Genomic DNA, 17,891 nt, shown 5'->3' on the forward strand with positions numbered 1-17,891 from the left:
AGTTCATGCTAGAAGGGTGCTTCTCTGCTCTTTGAACCTTAGAAAATTTCCTCCTAAATTCTGGAAGACTGAATTGGCCTTTAGGTATTTCACTGATACATAGAGAAGACTGATAGGCCTCGTTATTTAGCAGGTGTTATATTATATCAGCAAAGCTGTGTGCTTTTCACATTGGATAATATGAATTTCCCGTGTATGAAGAATAAATGGACTTCTAAAGTGAATCATACTGTATGTTTGTTGTGTTTTCAGCTAATTAAAACTTTGGAGTTTCCTACTTTTTGACATTTTGGGGGGTTAAGGGAAATCACAGTCACTTTGCTTTGATTATGCAAATGTTAATACTTGCATTTATTTTCTTAACAGCTGCATTGTAACTGGTGGCAGTGATGGAGACATTAGGATTTGGGAAAACCTGGATGATGATGACCCGAAGTCCATTAATGTGGGAGAAAAATCCTATTCATTTGCTTTGAAGGTATCATGGTATTGCCCAGTTGTTCTGTGTGGAAACTGATGCATTTCTTCGCCCTGCAGACACTTCTTCCAGTACTTGACTTTATACATGAAAATACTCCCATTAAACTCAACCAGATGGTTCATGTATATATGAAGTTAAACACAGATAGCCCCAATTCTAAAAGTAATTCCTAAAATAATAGCGGATTTAGCAAATTTTGTAACTTGATCTAATATTAAGCATACCACTCATAGCATTAACACAATAAAATATAGACCACTGCATTTGTTAAAGCTCCTTTTTTATTAATGTTGTCATATCCTAAGTGAGATTAAAAACTAATCGCAAAAGAGATCATATTCCAGCAATGTGTTTAGATGAAGGATATTAGCAGTCAATTTAATGTTGATGTCTTCTTTAACCCCCCACTTTGAGTGACAGTCGTTCTCTAAAGAGCTATTAATGTGGACCCACTAAGAACATTCATTTGGTTAAACATGCCTTTATAGTTTATAACTGAGTTAAAATCATTCAAGAATTTTAGTGCTTTAAAAACCAAGAACATATTGATTTTTACAACTAATTTTTCCTGCATGCAGCAGCTATACAGGACTTGTTCCTTGTGGTGAATTTCTATGATGTGTAGGTCTGTGGCTTTTTTTTCCTTTCTTCACTTCAGGATATTCTTGCTTTTAGATTTTGAATTCCCTTAGAGAAACTGGAACTGCAAATTGTCATTTTTTATTATGCAGTAAAATTAATGGTTGGGATTTTTGTTTTGTTACATGGATCAAAAATTACATTCTGAAAATCAGTTTTTGGTAGAACTGATAACTTTGCTCCTGATTACTAGTATTTGTTTAGGGTTAGACCTTACACCTGAAATATATTTTTCTTGTGTCCTTCCTTAACTGACACCCTTCTTGAATTCGTGTTCATTTGCAAGTAATAGTACTTTAAAGTGCTGATTAAATCAATTCTAGTAACCTAACTGATCTATTTTTGGCATCGAGATGCCTATTAATGTAAGAATACTGCAAGACTAAGAAAGTTCACATTTATATGAGTGTGGAATTGGTGATTATTTGGATATAATGATCAAAATCAGGTTACCTAATAAAACATAAGTCTTACATTATAAACCTACTCTTTCAAACCTGCATGAGCTAAGCTAGGGTAACTCCTTTGTTCCATAATCGTTGGTTATGTTCTTAATAAAAGAAAGTCTGAAATACTCTCTCCATTTACTACATCTGTTCAGTAAGGGAGACTATTCCTAGCAATCTGTAATTATTCTTCAAGCGCCAGGCAGAGTTTATAGTATACAAGTTTGAAATAGTAGCATATATATATTTTAAAATACGCTGTCAATTTATTTTGTTTGTAGAATGGAAGACTGGTTTCTGCTATATCGAACAACACTGTTCAGATTCATACATTCCCTGAAGGGGCTCCGGATGGCATCTTGACACGTTTCACCACAAATGCAAACCATGTTGTCTTTAACACTGATGGTACTAAAATTGCTGCTGGATCCAGGTAATTTGCTTTTGTCAGGAAAAGCCAATAGCCCAGCTAAATGTGGAATTTCAGGAACTTCCTTGAATATTACTTTTATTGACGACATCATTTATTAGTCTGTGTAGTCTGTGCAGCCTTTGCAATGCTGCAGAAGGCCTTCATTGAGTGGGATGGTCAAATGGAAGAAACCTTTTAAGGAAAAATTGTATGGGAATGCTGGGGACAGAGAATTCATGGCAGATATACATTTGATGTTACTAGGCAATTTATCTTCTTCAGGGACCTCAGCTGATTATTTTCTAGACCCCAGCCCTGCAGTGAGCTGGTCATGGGTACCAGGGATACCTACAAGGTGCTCGTTAGGGGATCAGAGCTTTGACTTCTAACTCAGTATTCAGGATAGCATGTTTGTTAATTGTTCAGGCTCACCATACTGCAAATGCTCATGCAAAGGCAAAAATGAAGCATGCAGATATTTGTTGTTTGGGGACCTGAGATATATTCTGACATATATTCTGCTGTTCATCTGTGAAGTGGTAGCTAATGTGAGGGCTGGATTACCACTGCACTGGAGAAATCAGAGGTACATTGTTTAGCTAATTTCTTAGGATAACTCTTTTCTTTTACACCAGGGTGCTCAAATCTGACCTAGAGTACTACATATTGTGGCCCACGTGACCCATCGTGGGTCCAGAAATTTAATGGCACCACTCCCCTGCTACCAAATTTTCTGACCCATGGAGATCCCTGAGTCCTGCACACTGGATAGGCACCTGGTCCCAGTGCAGGGCTGGGCGAGGGTGGTGTCAGGCCCCAGGACCCAGTCGTGGCAGGAGGGAGCAGTGCCTGGCCTCTGGGACCCAGTCCCAACAAGTAGTGGTGGAAGGGGGTGATGCCAGCCCCCTGGGACCCAATCCTGGTGGGAAGGTATGGTGTCAGGCCCCCAAGACCTGATTCTGGGGTGTGGGGGGCAGGAGGCAGTGATGTTGGACCCCCAGGACCCAATCCCAGCAGGAAGGGGCATCCCTGGGGCCCAATCCTTACACATGGGGCAGGGAGGGGGCAGTGCTAGGCTCCAGGACCAGATCCAGTCTGTGGACTAGCCCTGCTCCACTCATTTGGCCCGTAGAGCCAAGAGGTTGAGCACCACTGTTTAACACCATATATACTAGTCCTTTAAAAGAGGTGGTCAAACAGCATGCAGACAATTCTTTTGTTGAATAAATTCAGCCCCAATGCCAATGCTCTGTTCCCAGGGAGCAGCTCTGCCCCAAGAATTGACTCTGGTTGAAGAAACTAAATCGGAGAGTAAACTACCCTTGAGCTTTATCTTCCCTTTAACAAAAATACAGCATTGTTTCACCGACTGGATAGGACTCCCATGTTAAGAGAAATAACTTCATAAGACTGGACCAATGCCACCTGCTGAATTCTGCTAAAATGGTATTAAAAGAGAGTGACAGGTATTAAATGAGCAAATGCAGTCAGCCATTCTGGCAGGCTTTTCTAATTGTTACAAATTTCTCAGTTTTTACTGGAAGCCTAATGTTTAAGTTTGATGATAATATTCATTTAAATAAATATTTGTAACATTGAATTGCTTTAAAGGGCCTGCCTGCATTGCCTCCTTTCTGGGATTTTGCATGTGCTAAGCAGGAATGAATGCATCCATCCATCTCAGAGGCTCAGCTGACCTATTTTAGAAGACTTGTGGTATTTGTTTAAGAAGGAAATTGCCTTTAATCTTGTATTCTATAAGCATGCTACATTAAGAGTGACATGAATGTAAATTACTTTAATTTAGAAACTGAGCCGTGAATATTTTTCAGTGGGATTGAAATGCTTCTTGCAAAAGGTGTGATTGTGATCCAGAACAAAGTTAACCACAATTGGGTTTAAGGTTAGATTTACTTAATGAAAGTATAGCGTGCAACTCTGGAGTAGGAGTAAAATATTTTAAGGAATTGTATTAGAATCCTTTTTTAAGCAGTTCATATGTCAGTCATAAAAACACTCCAAACTGACACTTGAAATTTAGCATTTCAAATTAGTTCTTTTTTATAGATCCAAAAATATTAGTTCAGGTATTTTAACATTGTAAATTAGTTTTGGCGTGTGTGGGGGAGTGCAGAGGAATGCTAGGTTAAGATACTATTATGTTGGCTGGCAGTTTTAAAGCCAGCAGTATGCTTAATTATAGGCTAGATAATGCATTTTATGCACCAATTTTCTGAAAGTTCTTTATAAAGAATTTTAGCAAATAAAGTTTTATGTGCTAAACGAGTAGCAAGTTGACATGTTAAGGGAAGCCACTCTGGTACTGATAAATAAGTATCTGCTTGTCATGAAGTGCCGAAATGTATGGTATTTGCATGTGTGTTAGTATCAAATGTCTGTATTGTGTGTGCATATATGCATATGATTTAAAAAGCATTACACATGATACTTAATCTAGAAGAAAAAATTGTTGCATTTTAATATTGGTGGCCTGATCTGCTGTCATTGAAGTATATTTGAAGATTTCGATATTCACATAAATTATCCTTCATCCTCCCCCACCCGTCCTGCAGTTTTAGAAAGCAATAAGAGAAAACACGTGTTAACTTCAATAAAAGCAGAATTGGGTCCTGCATGCTAGTGTGTAACACAAGTAGGTTAATAGAGATATTGTTTTCATTGATAGTGATTTTATGGTCAAAATTGTGGAGGTGACGGACTGCAGCCAGCAGAAATCATTCCGAGGACACGATGCCCCTGTGTTAAGCCTTTGTTTTGACCCCAAAGAGGCTTTTCTGGTAAAACATTTTGCAGTGTTTTTTCTCCACTTCATTGTTTGTCTCCCCAGAAGTTATTCTTTTCTGTTTCTTAAGGGAACATTAATGATAGAAAGATCTCCACACAGAGAAGGAAATTATTTATTTAATTCAGCTTTACTGAATATGGCCCAGTGGTAAAACTATGAATGTCGCACCGTCTCTAGTGGGGAGGCTAGAACTTTAGCCGTTATTTTCCTGCAGCTATTTTTCTATTTGGGATTCTTAGGCCAGCCCTGACTTCTGATTTCACCGCCATAATTTAAAAGTAAATGTTTGTGGATCATTTTTACATCTTATTTAAGTACTTGCATAATCATTTAAGTGTGGAGAACTTACTTGTAAATACAGCGATTTTGAACAACAAAGAATTATACAATCTCAAATGAATATTTATATTTAACTTCATATCAAAAAGAAACTTATAAACAGTCTAGGCAGCTTGATTAAAGGCTCTTCTAATAGTATATATTGCTGTTCTTAAATTTCTAATTGTAACATTAGTTTTGCAATGTTTATTACTACTTGATAATGACTTTCTCTTTTGCAGGCATCAGCAAGCTGTGATGGGTCTGTCAGAGTATGGAAAATCTCAGATCAGGTAAACTCCAGTCTAACTCAGATGTTACCTTGAGTAGTTCACAAAAGAGTAACCACAGTGAAATCTTGTGTCTTGATGTGTCAGCATTTGCAGGCTGGTAATAAATGGACAAGCAAAATATAAATCCCAAGGCTGAGGAAAGGATAACGACATTGGAACAGCTGAGACTTCACCTGGAGTGTAAAGGGAGATGAATTAGGTTTCTGAAAGATATACTTTAACCCAAGATTTGGGAGATATTCTCTGATATATATGTAATGGAGGCAGGTGACTGGTTGGTTGTGGCTTGTCCCTTCTGGCCTTGGAAGCTCTGACTCTCTCTGGTCATCCCTTTCTTTCTAAGGCAGTGGGAAAACATGATTGCCTGCATTGCCCTCAATAAGTATGTAAAATTGGCAGCTCTTGTTGAATACAGTTACTGTGTCCAAATCTCTTGTTTCAGGGCTTCAGGCAGTTGCATGCAGTTGTGAAGGTCCAACACTTTGCCAAGTGGTGTTTTGTTTTTTTCGATCCTTCCCCCCCTTTTTTTTAACCAAGCCTCAAAGAGTCTCTTTGGTGTGGGGGCTGGACAACAGACATAGGGACTAATATTCTGAGACAGTACAAAAATGTTCCTGCTAGATGCCTGGCGGGTGTGCCTTGAACCCAGGGGTATTATTAAAGCAAATGCCCAGTTTGAAGTCAGGGAGAATTTTTTTTCCCTAGGCCAAATTGGTAGAGACCTCGGGGTTTTTGTTTCTCAAGCACCACGCAGTGTGGTTCACTCTGATCATCTGGGCATCTTGCAAAGGTGAATTATTTGCCCTCCTTTACAATGACCATGGATATTAGTGGCATTATGTTCTCTTCTGTTCTCTTCCTGTACCACATCACTGCTTAGTCTCTCAATGCTTTAAGTGTTTGAATGTCTTTTAAGTCCTTGGGCTCAACACAAGGGGTACTTTGGAATAATTTCATTAGTGATATACAAAAGGTTTGACATGGGGATGTAGTGGTCCCTTCTAGCTTTAAAACTCTATGAAACTTAATTTGTAGATTTAATACTATCAGAGTCTATACTAGAGTAGTTATGCAAAGTGGGCCCAAGTAATACAGAGTTATAAATGCAGGCAGAATTACTTCTGTATGTGTCCCATTGACACAAGAGTGGGATTTGCCATGTGCTGCAGACTGACTTTTAAACTAATACTTTATGCTTAAATTGTGAAACCAAGCATTAGAAACTGGATACCTGAATTATTTTTGTGTAGGTGTGCTAACATTTTGATATTTGGTGCAGTTAGGGAAGCAATGTCCTGTGAATGAAGGTATGAAATGCATTTTAATGTATGTGCTGGCACATTTGGACACAGTGCTCAGGCCAAACTTGAGGTGTATTATCCAACCCTCTTGAAATCAGCTTGGCTTTACAATGGGTAAATCAGCCAGAATTTTGTCCCTACAACTGAGATTTCTGAGCTGTTTTTGAGCTATGTGTGATTAAAAATGAAATTTTTACATTTGTTCTGAGATCTTCAGCCAAATTTTAGTTAATAGCATTTTTTTTAAAAAGTGTGTGGATTGATGGATTGATTGATTTTTAAGGCATCATTTTCCAGGTTGTTATAGTAGTAAAAAGACAGGCTTACTCTCATATTTAAGTGTAACAAGACTTTTTGCAATTGAAGAATCTTTACCTCCTTTCCTTTAAATACTTGGTTTTAAACAGTACAACGGGAATTTCACAGACCTAGAGAACTAGTGTGAGTATTTTGTTTACAGATGTGTGAGACAATCTGGCCTCTGCTGCAGAAGTGTAACGATGTGGTAAATGCTAAATCAATATGTAGGCTTGCCTGGCAGCCAAAGAGTGGGAAGGTAAGTGAAGTACCATTCTGATTTAATCCTCTCTCTGGGATAAAATTTAAACCAGACAAATCCAAATTCCAGTGCTAAGGAATAAGAGAAGCATTTTTAATGAAACTAGAGAAAAATCTAAACCCAGAAAGCAATGTTTGTTCAAGTATATTCAAGAATATTCAGGGCTAAAGCCAGTCTGGCAGAGTTCCAGCTATCAGCTGGATGCAATGTTGCATAAGCAAAATAGGCCAAAGAGGAAGGAGTGCTGTAGATGGCAAAATAACTTCTTGGATCATTATGAAGTATCCAACCAGTTCAGTCTCTCGTTAAAATAAGTAAAATTTGCTTTGCAAATCATTCTTATTCTATAAACATTCTCCCTCACTAATAAGTTGCTGAGTTTCAAATGAATAATAAAACTATATAATGGAACGGTCAATTTATTTGTAATGTGAAATACACCCCACCATGCACAAAGAAGTAATAAAGAGGCTTTGAACAGAGAAATAAATGAAAATTGGAGGCATAGAGAAGTTCCTTGCTGGTTTCAGTTCTAGCGTAGGATCTGCAGCAATGGTTTTGCAGTACAGGTATACTGTATTCCAACCTGTGGTGTTCTCAGTGACCTCTTCGAAACCTCCCTAAACAGTTCCCTTCATCTCATCTTTTTTGAAACACTCTCTGAAGTGTCCTGGCCCATGCTCACTTGCCTAGTGCTATCATGAGATGGAGAAGCCCTTGAATTGTTTTTTTTTTCCGAGAGTGAATGTCCCCAGCAGGACATTAGGTTTTCAGGTTTCAGACAATAGTACAATTGCAATGGTCTGTTTCTTTGGCCAGTCCTTATTGTTATTTTTTTAGATATAATGTAAAAAGTACTTTTAATAGCAGTGTTTTATGGGATAACTAGGAATAACTCTGTTTTTTATGGTAATAGAGAGTCAGATGAATCTAGTGTAGAAATCCAATCAAAGAAGATTTGTATACAAATATTAATCTGATCAAAAGTTTGATCAGTAAGAACTTTTGGGGGGGCATTGTTGGAAATGTTATTTAGAGGCAGTTGAAAACTATTTGCACGTTATTCAGTGTTTCATAGGTAGAGAGGGTGTTTTTTGATCTTTCATAGACAGCTGTCAGCTTCTCTCTTCTGCCAGAAATAAATGCAGATTAAACCATAAACAGATGTGCTCCAATATGTTTGCTTATGGTTTCTTAATTTTCAACATAATTGAAGAGTATTTTGGCTTTCTTTATTTTCACAGTCATCAGTGTTGGGATGCTAATTAAAAGAGGTTCATTAAATACTGTGACAGACTTGGTTGTTGTGGCACATATAACTATAATACTGCTTTTGAAAAAAGGAACTAGGCAGCTTGTTTGCTGCTGTAATTAACTGAGGAAATTAAATTAAATGAAAACAATTGCTTTAAAAAAAAAGGCAAAGTCCTAAACAAAATATGTTTTATTTTTCCTGAACAGTTACTGGCAGTTCCAGTAGATAAAGTTGTTAAACTGTACAGAAGAAATACCTGGGAGAATCAATGTGATCTTTCTGATAATTTCATCACTCAGGTATGTGCCTTAAACTTGAGGCTTACAAACTTTTCTTAGAGTGAATTGTAACTGGCAAGAAGTTCTTGCAGATTTCTCCTAATCTAATTGTTTAGACCAAGGTGCTCAACCTCCAGTCTGCAGGCTGAATACAACCCACGAAGCCATAGCATCCAGCCCACAGAGCTCCCCAGGAGTCAGAAAATTTGAAGGCAGGGGAGCAGTGGTAGTTAATGCTGCCACCCCTCCCCACCTGCCAAGTCCCAAACCGTGCATAGTGAGTCCAAGCCAGACCGTGCTCTTCCCCACCCCTGCACTGCCAGCTTGGGGCTGGGTTTTGCCGCCTCCTCCCCACAGGGCCAGTCCATGCCCCCTTTCCTCTTGTGGCTGGATTGGGGATGAGATGCCCCCTCCCTGTCCTCCATGCAACTGAATGGAGTCCCTCCACACTTGGCCTAGGATCTCCAGCCAGATCCAGTCCATAGACAGACTGGGCACCTCCTATTAGCTCACCAGGCAAAAAGGTTGAATACTACTAGCTTAAGCAAATTTCCTGGTCATTTGCAGTCAGAAAAAAGTCAGATTTTGTTCACCTTCATACAGCACACAGTGACTGAAAATACATACTCTGAATTCAAAAGAACAGAAAACATGCTGGTTTTTAAAGAGTGCCTCTCACAAGAGGATAAGTATTCCTGTCGCACTGATGGACATAGTTTGTTAAACGTTCTTACTTGTTTTCAGAGATGTCCATATTTAATTCTTCAGGTCCAAAAATATTGTCAGTGCTCAATCAATAACGTCTGCTTTCTCTCTAGACACTGAATGTGGTTACCTGGTCTCCTTGTGGACTGTACCTGGCAGCTGGAAGTGTTGATGGGTGCATAGCAGTTTGGAATGTGGACACAAGGCAGTGCATGGAGAGGTAGCTATTGTTATCCTATAAACTGTATAACGATGTTTGTCTGTTAATACAAGTTGAATTTCATTCCATCTCTAACCTATCTGCAGATTGCCGTTTTAAAGAAATGATTACGTTGCTTTTTGAACTAAAAAGTTACTTCAATTAAAAATGAAATCCCTTCACTGGGAGCAGCACAAGAGGTGTCAGACTTAAATTAATGACTTCCTTTACATGGGTCCCCACTGAGCATGGGGCCCCTGAACCTCGTACTCAGTGGAGCTGAGTGCAGACTCTGCTACATCTTTTCACCCTGTATGGAACAGCTTCTTTTAGAGAGATTGCAGTGTAGGTAGAGTGGTGACAGCACTGTACCTCTATCCCTCCAAAATAGATACATCTTCTAAGACAGTGGTACTAAACCCCTCTGGCCGCACAGATTGGATGAGTGGTTTGGGGTTGGTTTGTGGATCAGAGGCCATGCAAAGGGTTGGTCCACAGGCCTGATCCAACACAGAGTCAGTCCATGGGCCTGGTCCCGCACAGGGTTTGTCTGCAGGTGCTATCTTGCACAGCCTCATGTGCTAGCTCTAGCTGGGGCCTGACCCCATGCACTTGCCTGCCTGATCTGGCATGCCAAATCTGGCCACAGAGCAACCACATGTTGGTGTAGTGCAGTGCATGGGGTCATGTCATCTCTAGACCATGGAGGTCCCCGCAGGTTCAGAAGTTTGGCAGGGGTGTGGTAGCAATTGCTGCAGCTTGGGGAGCAGTTAAGACTACCACCTGTTTTTGGCTGTTGGGGACATGAAATATTACCCTTTTCTATCATCCATAGCACAGAGTTATAGGCCTACACAGCACTGTAAGAAACTTAAATATAATTACTGGGACACTTGAAACTTTGAGACCTACTGCTCCAGCCCCCTCTAAGGCATAGTGATTTCCCCTCCAGTGATTTCACTGAGGCAGAGCCCTGAATAAAGTGTTATGACTAAATACCATAATCTAGCTGGGAGTTTGTAAAGAGGATATAGTTTATTACTAATTTTCATCTTTTGGTTGATAAAGGAGTATTGTTGACAGGCTGTACAGGGAGACTAGATCCCAGCCTTCTGAAAGAACAAGAACAGTCATAGTGATGATACATTTCCTGAAGATCAGGAAAATATATTTGTTAGAGAAGCAACCACTGATTCTCCTTTACCCCAGGAGAGAAAGGAAAGAGCTAGATTGGATTTTGCTGGGTTAATTAAAGTAGTATCTTTGTTACAGGAGTATGACAAAGTGCAAAAGAAACAGGAAGGATTTTTGCATGTGTATAATTCAGATTAAGAACATGATTATTACTTCAAAGGGCATAAAAGGAGCCAAAGGAGGATTATATGCAAATACAACATCTCTCTGACATGAGTATATGCAAATAATTCATAAAAGAACTTTTAAGTAAGAGCAAAGGGGGAAAAAGGTGGAAAGAGGCTTAATCCATTTGGGTACCACAGGGCGCATCTACACAAGACACTTAATGGCAGAAGACTAATTCTGCTGCACATTAGCATGGCTAGCAAAAACCATTCTAAAGTGCACAGTAGATTTAGTCAAATGTTCATTCATTAATGTCGCCAAAAAAGCGTTCATTTGCATTAATGCACAGTAGCACCAGTTATGACACATTAAGTTAGCATGTGTTATTACAGGTACTAAACTTAATGTGACATAATTACAGTGCATTAATGAATGTGTAGATATGCCCACAGAGACTAATTAGTCAAATGTGATTCAAAATACCAAGTATGTGTCCTTGTACAACTGGACAGTTCAGGAGGATGTTCAGGAAGATTCTCATGTTTTATAGGAAATTGCTGTTTATTAATGCAGTTCTGATTTGTTAATTAATTGATTTCCTCCACAGAAAAGGAAATAAAGCCTTTTTTAAGTAACATAATAAGAATTTCTGTTAAATCTATCTCTTGATTCTGTAGGTGGTCCTTTTATCAACATCTTATTTTATAGTATCAACAAGAGTTACAACTTTGCAGGATAAGCCCCTTGAAAATTACTGCCTTGAGAAGCTTACAAAATGAAGTACCTGTGATATTTGTGCTCTTCTTTTTAGGATAAAACATGAGAGAAGTTACACAATTTGTGGTCTGGCCTGGCATCCCAAGTATGGGCAAATAGCTTACACAGACACTGAAGGAAATCTGGGACTGATTGAAAATGTTTGTGATAAAGATGGAAAAAAATTGAGTGCCAAGGTAGTGCTGTTTATTTTTGCCTTGCCTGTATTAATTAATACAGTGGTGTCTTTTTGATACACTGCATTTAGTGGATCAAAACCAAAAAAACTGTACACTTTTGGTACTGATCAATTCAAGCGCTTCAGTGTAAGGTTTAGAAATATGCTCCCTAATGGTTATTTCCTGGCTTCAGGTCCCCAGTACAGTGACAAAGGAGTACAATGATCTTTTTGATGGAGATGACAATGATTTCTTAAATGGAGACCTGACTGAGCTACAGTCATCTCCAAAGGTCACAGCTAATGAGGAAGATGATGATGATGACCTCATGCTGGCTTCAGGCCGTCCTAGACACCGAGCGGCAATACTAGAGGATGATGAGAACTCACTAGGTACAGTACAAAACAGGTTCCTACTGCTCTCTGTAGCCGGGGTTTTCTGGAGGGAGCAGGCGGGAGTACAGCGGGGGATGGCTTATAACCTCTGCCCAAGGGTGCCCTGTGTTTTATCATGCCACACAACTCCTCAGCATGCTGTTTTCCATTTCACCTGCCATTGCCATTCGCTAATATTAGAATTTTTTATCTTCTAAGATACTGCTCTGATGAAAGTCAATTCCAATCTTGAAGGGGATGAGGATGACCAGGCTGACGGCCTTTCAGTGCTGCCAGGGTCATCCACACAAAGACCTTTCTATGATGGGCCAATGCCAACACCCCAGCAGAAACCATTCCAGTCTGGGTCTACCCCTGTACACCTCACGCACCGCTTCATGGTATGTCTCTTACCTATACCCAAGGCTGCGTTGCTTGATGTGATGACTACTTCCCTAATTTTTGCCACTACTGTGATTTGTCTAAGATTAAAAAAAGCTTGTAGGAATATCATATGGACAAACTTTGAAGTCTGACATCAGAACTCTGGAGCCAAATGGTAATTTCTTTAGTCCTGTAAATTTTGATGTGGTTTTGTAGAGGTGAGTAGTAATCATTACCTGTAGTTTACATATTGAGGGAGTTAGTTACAGAGAGACATAAGTAACTTACCTGAGTTTGCATAAGTTAAGAATTTCTATTTTTATTAATTTATATGTGCACAAGATAATCGAGTTACAGAAAATTAGGGAACGCCACCTGTCCCCCTGCTATTGCATTGTCATAAAAGCGTATCCTTTTCAACAAAACTTTTGATTCAGTCACCATTTTTGTGCTTTTCAAGTTATTTTTTTTATCTTATGGATGTCTTGTAAACATGTTCCACTATTTCAAGGACATTACACTTTGACTTAATCCATCCTTCATTTTACAGAGATAGAATATTATGCAAGTGAGGGTAGGAATGTACATTTTTTATTCTGGTATGATTTTTGCAGGTGAAAATTAGTTTATTTGCTGCCAATTTTTTTTCTTTAAGCCTTAATAATTTATCAGTCTGGGTGTTAGCAGTTTAAATGGCTTCCTTGGAGTTGACTTTTTTTGCATTCTTGATTTTTTTTTTTTCCTTGTAGGTATGGAACTCTATTGGTATTATTCGGTGTTATAATGACGAGCAGGATAACGCTGTAGATGTGGAATTTCATGATACCTCCATACATCATGCCACACACTTACCAAATTCTCTGAATCACACTATGGCTGATCTCTCCAGCGAAGCTATTTTGTTGGCCAGCGAGAGCACAGAGGAACTAGCCAGGTAAAGCTGTTTCCTACTGCATGGACTCTGCATTCAGGAAGATTTTCGCATCCTTTCACTATGTAGATTTGAAGACATTCCTAATACTTGATGCAGGTCAGGCAGCTTTGCTTTAGTTATTGTTGTTAGAAGTTCTCCTGCCTTTCCAAATATGTGCTGAAAAGTTTCATCCAAGAGAAACTGTCCATAAAAAGGATGGAATTCAGGCTCTCTTGATTCATTAATGAATGATGAAGTACCGGTGGTCTTTTTTCTCTTTGCATTTTGAGGGGAGCAGGTAGAAAACTGTTGTAGCTGATCAGAGGCACAATTAAAGAAATGACTAGACTTGTGCACAGTGTTAGGCTTCTTACCCATACAAGATGCCTGTGTTCTTTACCTATGATTTACCTATGCAAGATACAGTCCATGCTGTCTCAAAGCAGCTGGGAGCCTTGCATTTAAGGAGCAATGGGAGCAGTGCTCTATCTCTGTATGACTGTATAAGGGCAGAAGGATCTTCCACTTTATTTTTCCACTCAGTACACTCAAACCTTACAACATAACCCTTGATATTCAGAATGTTGCCAAGATCTCCTGAGCCTGACAAACTCAAATTGATTTTGAAAAAGCTTCCAGATATGTTGCTGACCTGGGATGCTTATAGGCAGACTTACTTAGAGTTTTTTCTAGAGTTTAAATGTAATAGGACCAGAGCATGACTCTATCATTAGCTTTTGCCATACTGGAAATCCACTCTGGAATGACAAATGGAAATGTCATGGACAGTAATGGTTAATAGGCATGAGGCTCATACCCCAACCCAATGGGACCAAACTTTTTGGTAGTTGTGCCACACATTAGGTAGTTGGTAGTTTTTGGTGGTTGTGCTCACACCCTCTGTGAGTACCATTCCAGTCTTTTTCCCTTGTCAGATCTGCTGCTCTGCTTTCTGCCCTCTCCTGAATCTGCCATATGCCCCACACAGAGGATACTTATATCAGATTAGCCACCCCTGCTCCCACCAATAATTAGCCCTAACCGGGTAGACCTGAAAGACACAAGGAGTCTATCTCTTCCTTCTGCTCCTTCCTCCTTTTCTTTAAGATTCTACAAAATTCTTCAGCCCAATGAACTCTCTGAACTGAAGTTTTTAAGTCACTTGTGCCCGTCTCTTAAAAGCAAATATTCCCAAATTTAAAAAACTAAAAATGTTAAATTCTGGCTGTGATAAGATTCATAAGCTTTGATTTGTCTGCATGTGGCCCCTGTTAACAGTAACTGGAGTTGATGCTGTGCCTATCTGAAAACTCTGCCCTTTGGCCTCTAATCAGACTCTGCTGCACGCTTCTGCAGAGTTTAGCTTCCAAAGACATGGGGTGAGCACCATAACCAGTCTATGTACAACAGGGTTACAAATGATCATTTACAGCTTTGTTAGGCTGCAGATATCTTGCTGTATTTGTGCAGTAGTTGCAGATTGTAGTAGCCGGGACTTATGCGCTAATTATACTTACTTAACCAGAGTCTATATAGTAAGCCTTATGGGATATACAGATGTTAACATGTTTTTGTTTTTATTCCCTCATCTTTAGCAAGCTACACTGCATTCATTTTAGCTCTTGGGATTCAAGCAAGGAATGGACAGTAGATATGCCAGAAGATGAAGATATCGAAGCTATTTGTTTAGGTCAAGGCTGGGCTGCTTGTGCCACCAGTGCCCTGCTAACTCGTGTGTTTACAATTGGTGGAGTTCAGAAAGAGATCTTCAGTCTCCCTGGTCCAGTGGTGTCAATGGCAGGACACGGAGAACAGCTTATGGTCATTTATCACAGAGGTAGTTTCTCCCTCCTACCTCATGTTAGGACCTTGTTCACTGCATGTGGTAGCTAGCCTGATTTTCTTTCCCTTACTATTCACTTCCCACCTGAGTCTGCTTTTACTGTAGCAATCCCCAAGAAGTGTTTAGCATCAAACAATAAAAGCCCAAATTTTCAAGCAGGAGAGTCTTAGGTCTGACATCCATATAAAATGATCTTCACAGGTATTAAGAATTCCCAACTTACACTTATTTTGATTGGAACTATACGTGCTCACCGGTGCCAAAACCATGATTTTTAGGCTATAAGTTTGCAGATATTGGCTTAATTGCACAACTGTGGACATTTATCACTTAAAGTAGTGTGAATTAAAAAGAGGAATGTGCCATCTTTCTAGATAGGAACAAAAGAATTACTTGGGTAGTTGGCTCACAATGGAAGAGAGTATTGTAACTGTAAGGAACCCAGAGATCCAGCTTGGAGCTTAGTTTTTCAATAGAAAGTTTTCACATCTCTTTGTAAGTGCTGTAGCTTGAGATCATGATTGGACTCTTGGTTATTTGACCTAGAAGTTCAAGCACTGATTTTTTTATTAGAACTGCTCAAGTAAATGTTTGATTTAAGACTTGCATTGAAAATGAGGAGGAGGATGCATTTTATAAGACTGTCAAATTAGGTATAACGTGATTTTTTTAATGCAGTTCGGTCACTGGCCCTGACCTTTTCTTGCTAGGTACTGGCTTTGATGGGGACCAGTGCCTTGGAGTACAGTTGATGGAGCTGGGAAAAAGGAAGAAACAAGTTTTGCATGGAGACCCACTTCCTCTTGCAAGGAAATCATATCTGATGTGGGTAGGATTTTCAGCAGAAGGTAAGAGGATTTATTTATTCCTGATATAGCTCACTGGAGCTCTGCTGAGAAATCTTAGGTGAGGAGTTTTGTAGATGAGCTCATCTGTGCATTTATTTAATATAAAGTGTTCCTGTACCTATCTGGTAAAGTCTGTTGATCACTGATCAAAAATTTGTTAATCAGAAATCTTGGTATATTTACAACTTAAAAAATCATTAAAATGGTACAATAAACCTTGTATCAATCAGTTCTCCCTCTGTCAGTCACAAAAAAGAATAGATTGTGATTTTGTCACTGCTTCAAAATAGACCTGTCCCAAATATCTACCTAACCCAAAACCTGTGAGAACAATAATTTGTGAAGTCAGTTCCAAAACTGAAGTCCTCTAGTCATGCCACCAACCCCTCTTGTTTAAATCTGGAGGCTTTAAAGTCAGATTCTTTAAGCCAAGGCAAAGCGTTTTTATTGAGCACAGCCAACCCCTTGATTTATCCCAGACATAAATTACACACCGTTGTAATTCTAGCTATGACATGTTCCCATTGGATCCTTTCTGAAAGAAATACTTCTTGATTTATTAAAGCTGTATATTATGAGAGATCTGAATCCAAGACGAAAGATTCCAGTTCTCAGTCGGTGCACAGTGGAGAAGAGCCCTGTTGGCCATTAATGCTACTTGATCCGTAAAAGCTGGTTGGGTTCCAGCAGGACAGGACCCAGTGGGTCTTGTACTCCTTAAGGGAGAGCACATAAACACCCTCTATCAGGGAAGCAATTATCAGCCTTAATATCTTTTCTCCACCAGCATTACCTCTATTTTTCTTTGGATTGAGCCTCCCTTGTCTACCCTAATCCAGTCCCCAAGTTTGTCTGGATTCAGAAAAAGCAGAGCTACTGCACCCACTGTCTGGATCTGGTATAAAGGATATGTATTTGCAGCTGCTAAGTGGAGAACATTGCTGTAATTAAATTTGGGAACTACCTGCCTGGAGCAGGAGAGTTAATTGTAAATGCTGCTATACTTGGGAAAGAAGAGAAAAAACTCTCCTTTTGGCTGAACTTTTAACTTCTGTGACTTATGTCGATAAACAAAGTGTTTATTTCTAAAGCCAAGACATTGAATAAATGTACATTTCAAAGGGACTGCGAGAACAGTTAATTTTCTGTCAGAGTCTGCACAAGTAGTTTAAAGTTTCCGGTTAAATAATACACTTACCAGTTACTCCTAGCTGCCAGCAGGTGGCACGGTTTTCCAAGAAAACAGCAGCTCTTCCGAAACGTTTTGTACTTTGGAGCCTTAGGACATTACTTAATATTTGGGCGTTCCAACCATTTCATACTACCACCCTTAAATTCTTATCCATTTTACAGCTTGAAACACAGTTGACTACCAGAACAATGCCTCTGTTTGTTGTAACTAGGAACCCCGTGTTATGTGGATTCAGAAGGAATTGTGCGGATGTTGAACAGAGGACTTGGCAACACCTGGATTCCCGTGTGCAACACAAGAGAGTACTGCAAAGGAAAATCAGATCACTACTGGGTAGTTGGCATCCATGAAAACCCCCAGCAGCTGAGGTGGGAGACTGTAAAGACACACATCTTGCCTAGCACAGTC

General features: G+C 39.4%; 1 protein-coding gene across 2 annotated transcripts in view; it reads left to right on the forward strand.

Annotated features, from left to right (window-relative positions):
* The window catches only part of WDHD1 (WD repeat and HMG-box DNA binding protein 1), a 47,384-nt gene that overhangs the window by 5,264 nt on the left and 24,229 nt on the right, over positions 1 to 17,891 (forward strand). For both annotated transcript variants that reach the window (XM_019550976.1, XM_019550977.1), the window contains exons 3-16: positions 367 to 478; positions 1,848 to 1,999; positions 4,665 to 4,776; positions 5,345 to 5,395; positions 7,157 to 7,252; positions 8,717 to 8,809; positions 9,607 to 9,713; positions 11,806 to 11,947; positions 12,123 to 12,321; positions 12,523 to 12,704; positions 13,437 to 13,621; positions 15,196 to 15,437; positions 16,154 to 16,291; positions 17,695 to 17,851. In XM_019550976.1, coding sequence (XP_019406521.1) covers positions 367 to 478; positions 1,848 to 1,999; positions 4,665 to 4,776; positions 5,345 to 5,395; positions 7,157 to 7,252; positions 8,717 to 8,809; positions 9,607 to 9,713; positions 11,806 to 11,947; positions 12,123 to 12,321; positions 12,523 to 12,704; positions 13,437 to 13,621; positions 15,196 to 15,437; positions 16,154 to 16,291; positions 17,695 to 17,851 — 1,968 coding nt within the window. The remainder of the gene's footprint in view (positions 1 to 366; positions 479 to 1,847; positions 2,000 to 4,664; positions 4,777 to 5,344; positions 5,396 to 7,156; positions 7,253 to 8,716; positions 8,810 to 9,606; positions 9,714 to 11,805; positions 11,948 to 12,122; positions 12,322 to 12,522; positions 12,705 to 13,436; positions 13,622 to 15,195; positions 15,438 to 16,153; positions 16,292 to 17,694; positions 17,852 to 17,891) is intronic.

This window comes from Crocodylus porosus, unplaced genomic scaffold (genome assembly GCF_001723895.1).
Source record: "Crocodylus porosus isolate Cpor-Errol unplaced genomic scaffold, CroPor_comp1, whole genome shotgun sequence".
Classification (NCBI taxonomy): domain Eukaryota; kingdom Metazoa; phylum Chordata; order Crocodylia; family Crocodylidae; genus Crocodylus; species Crocodylus porosus.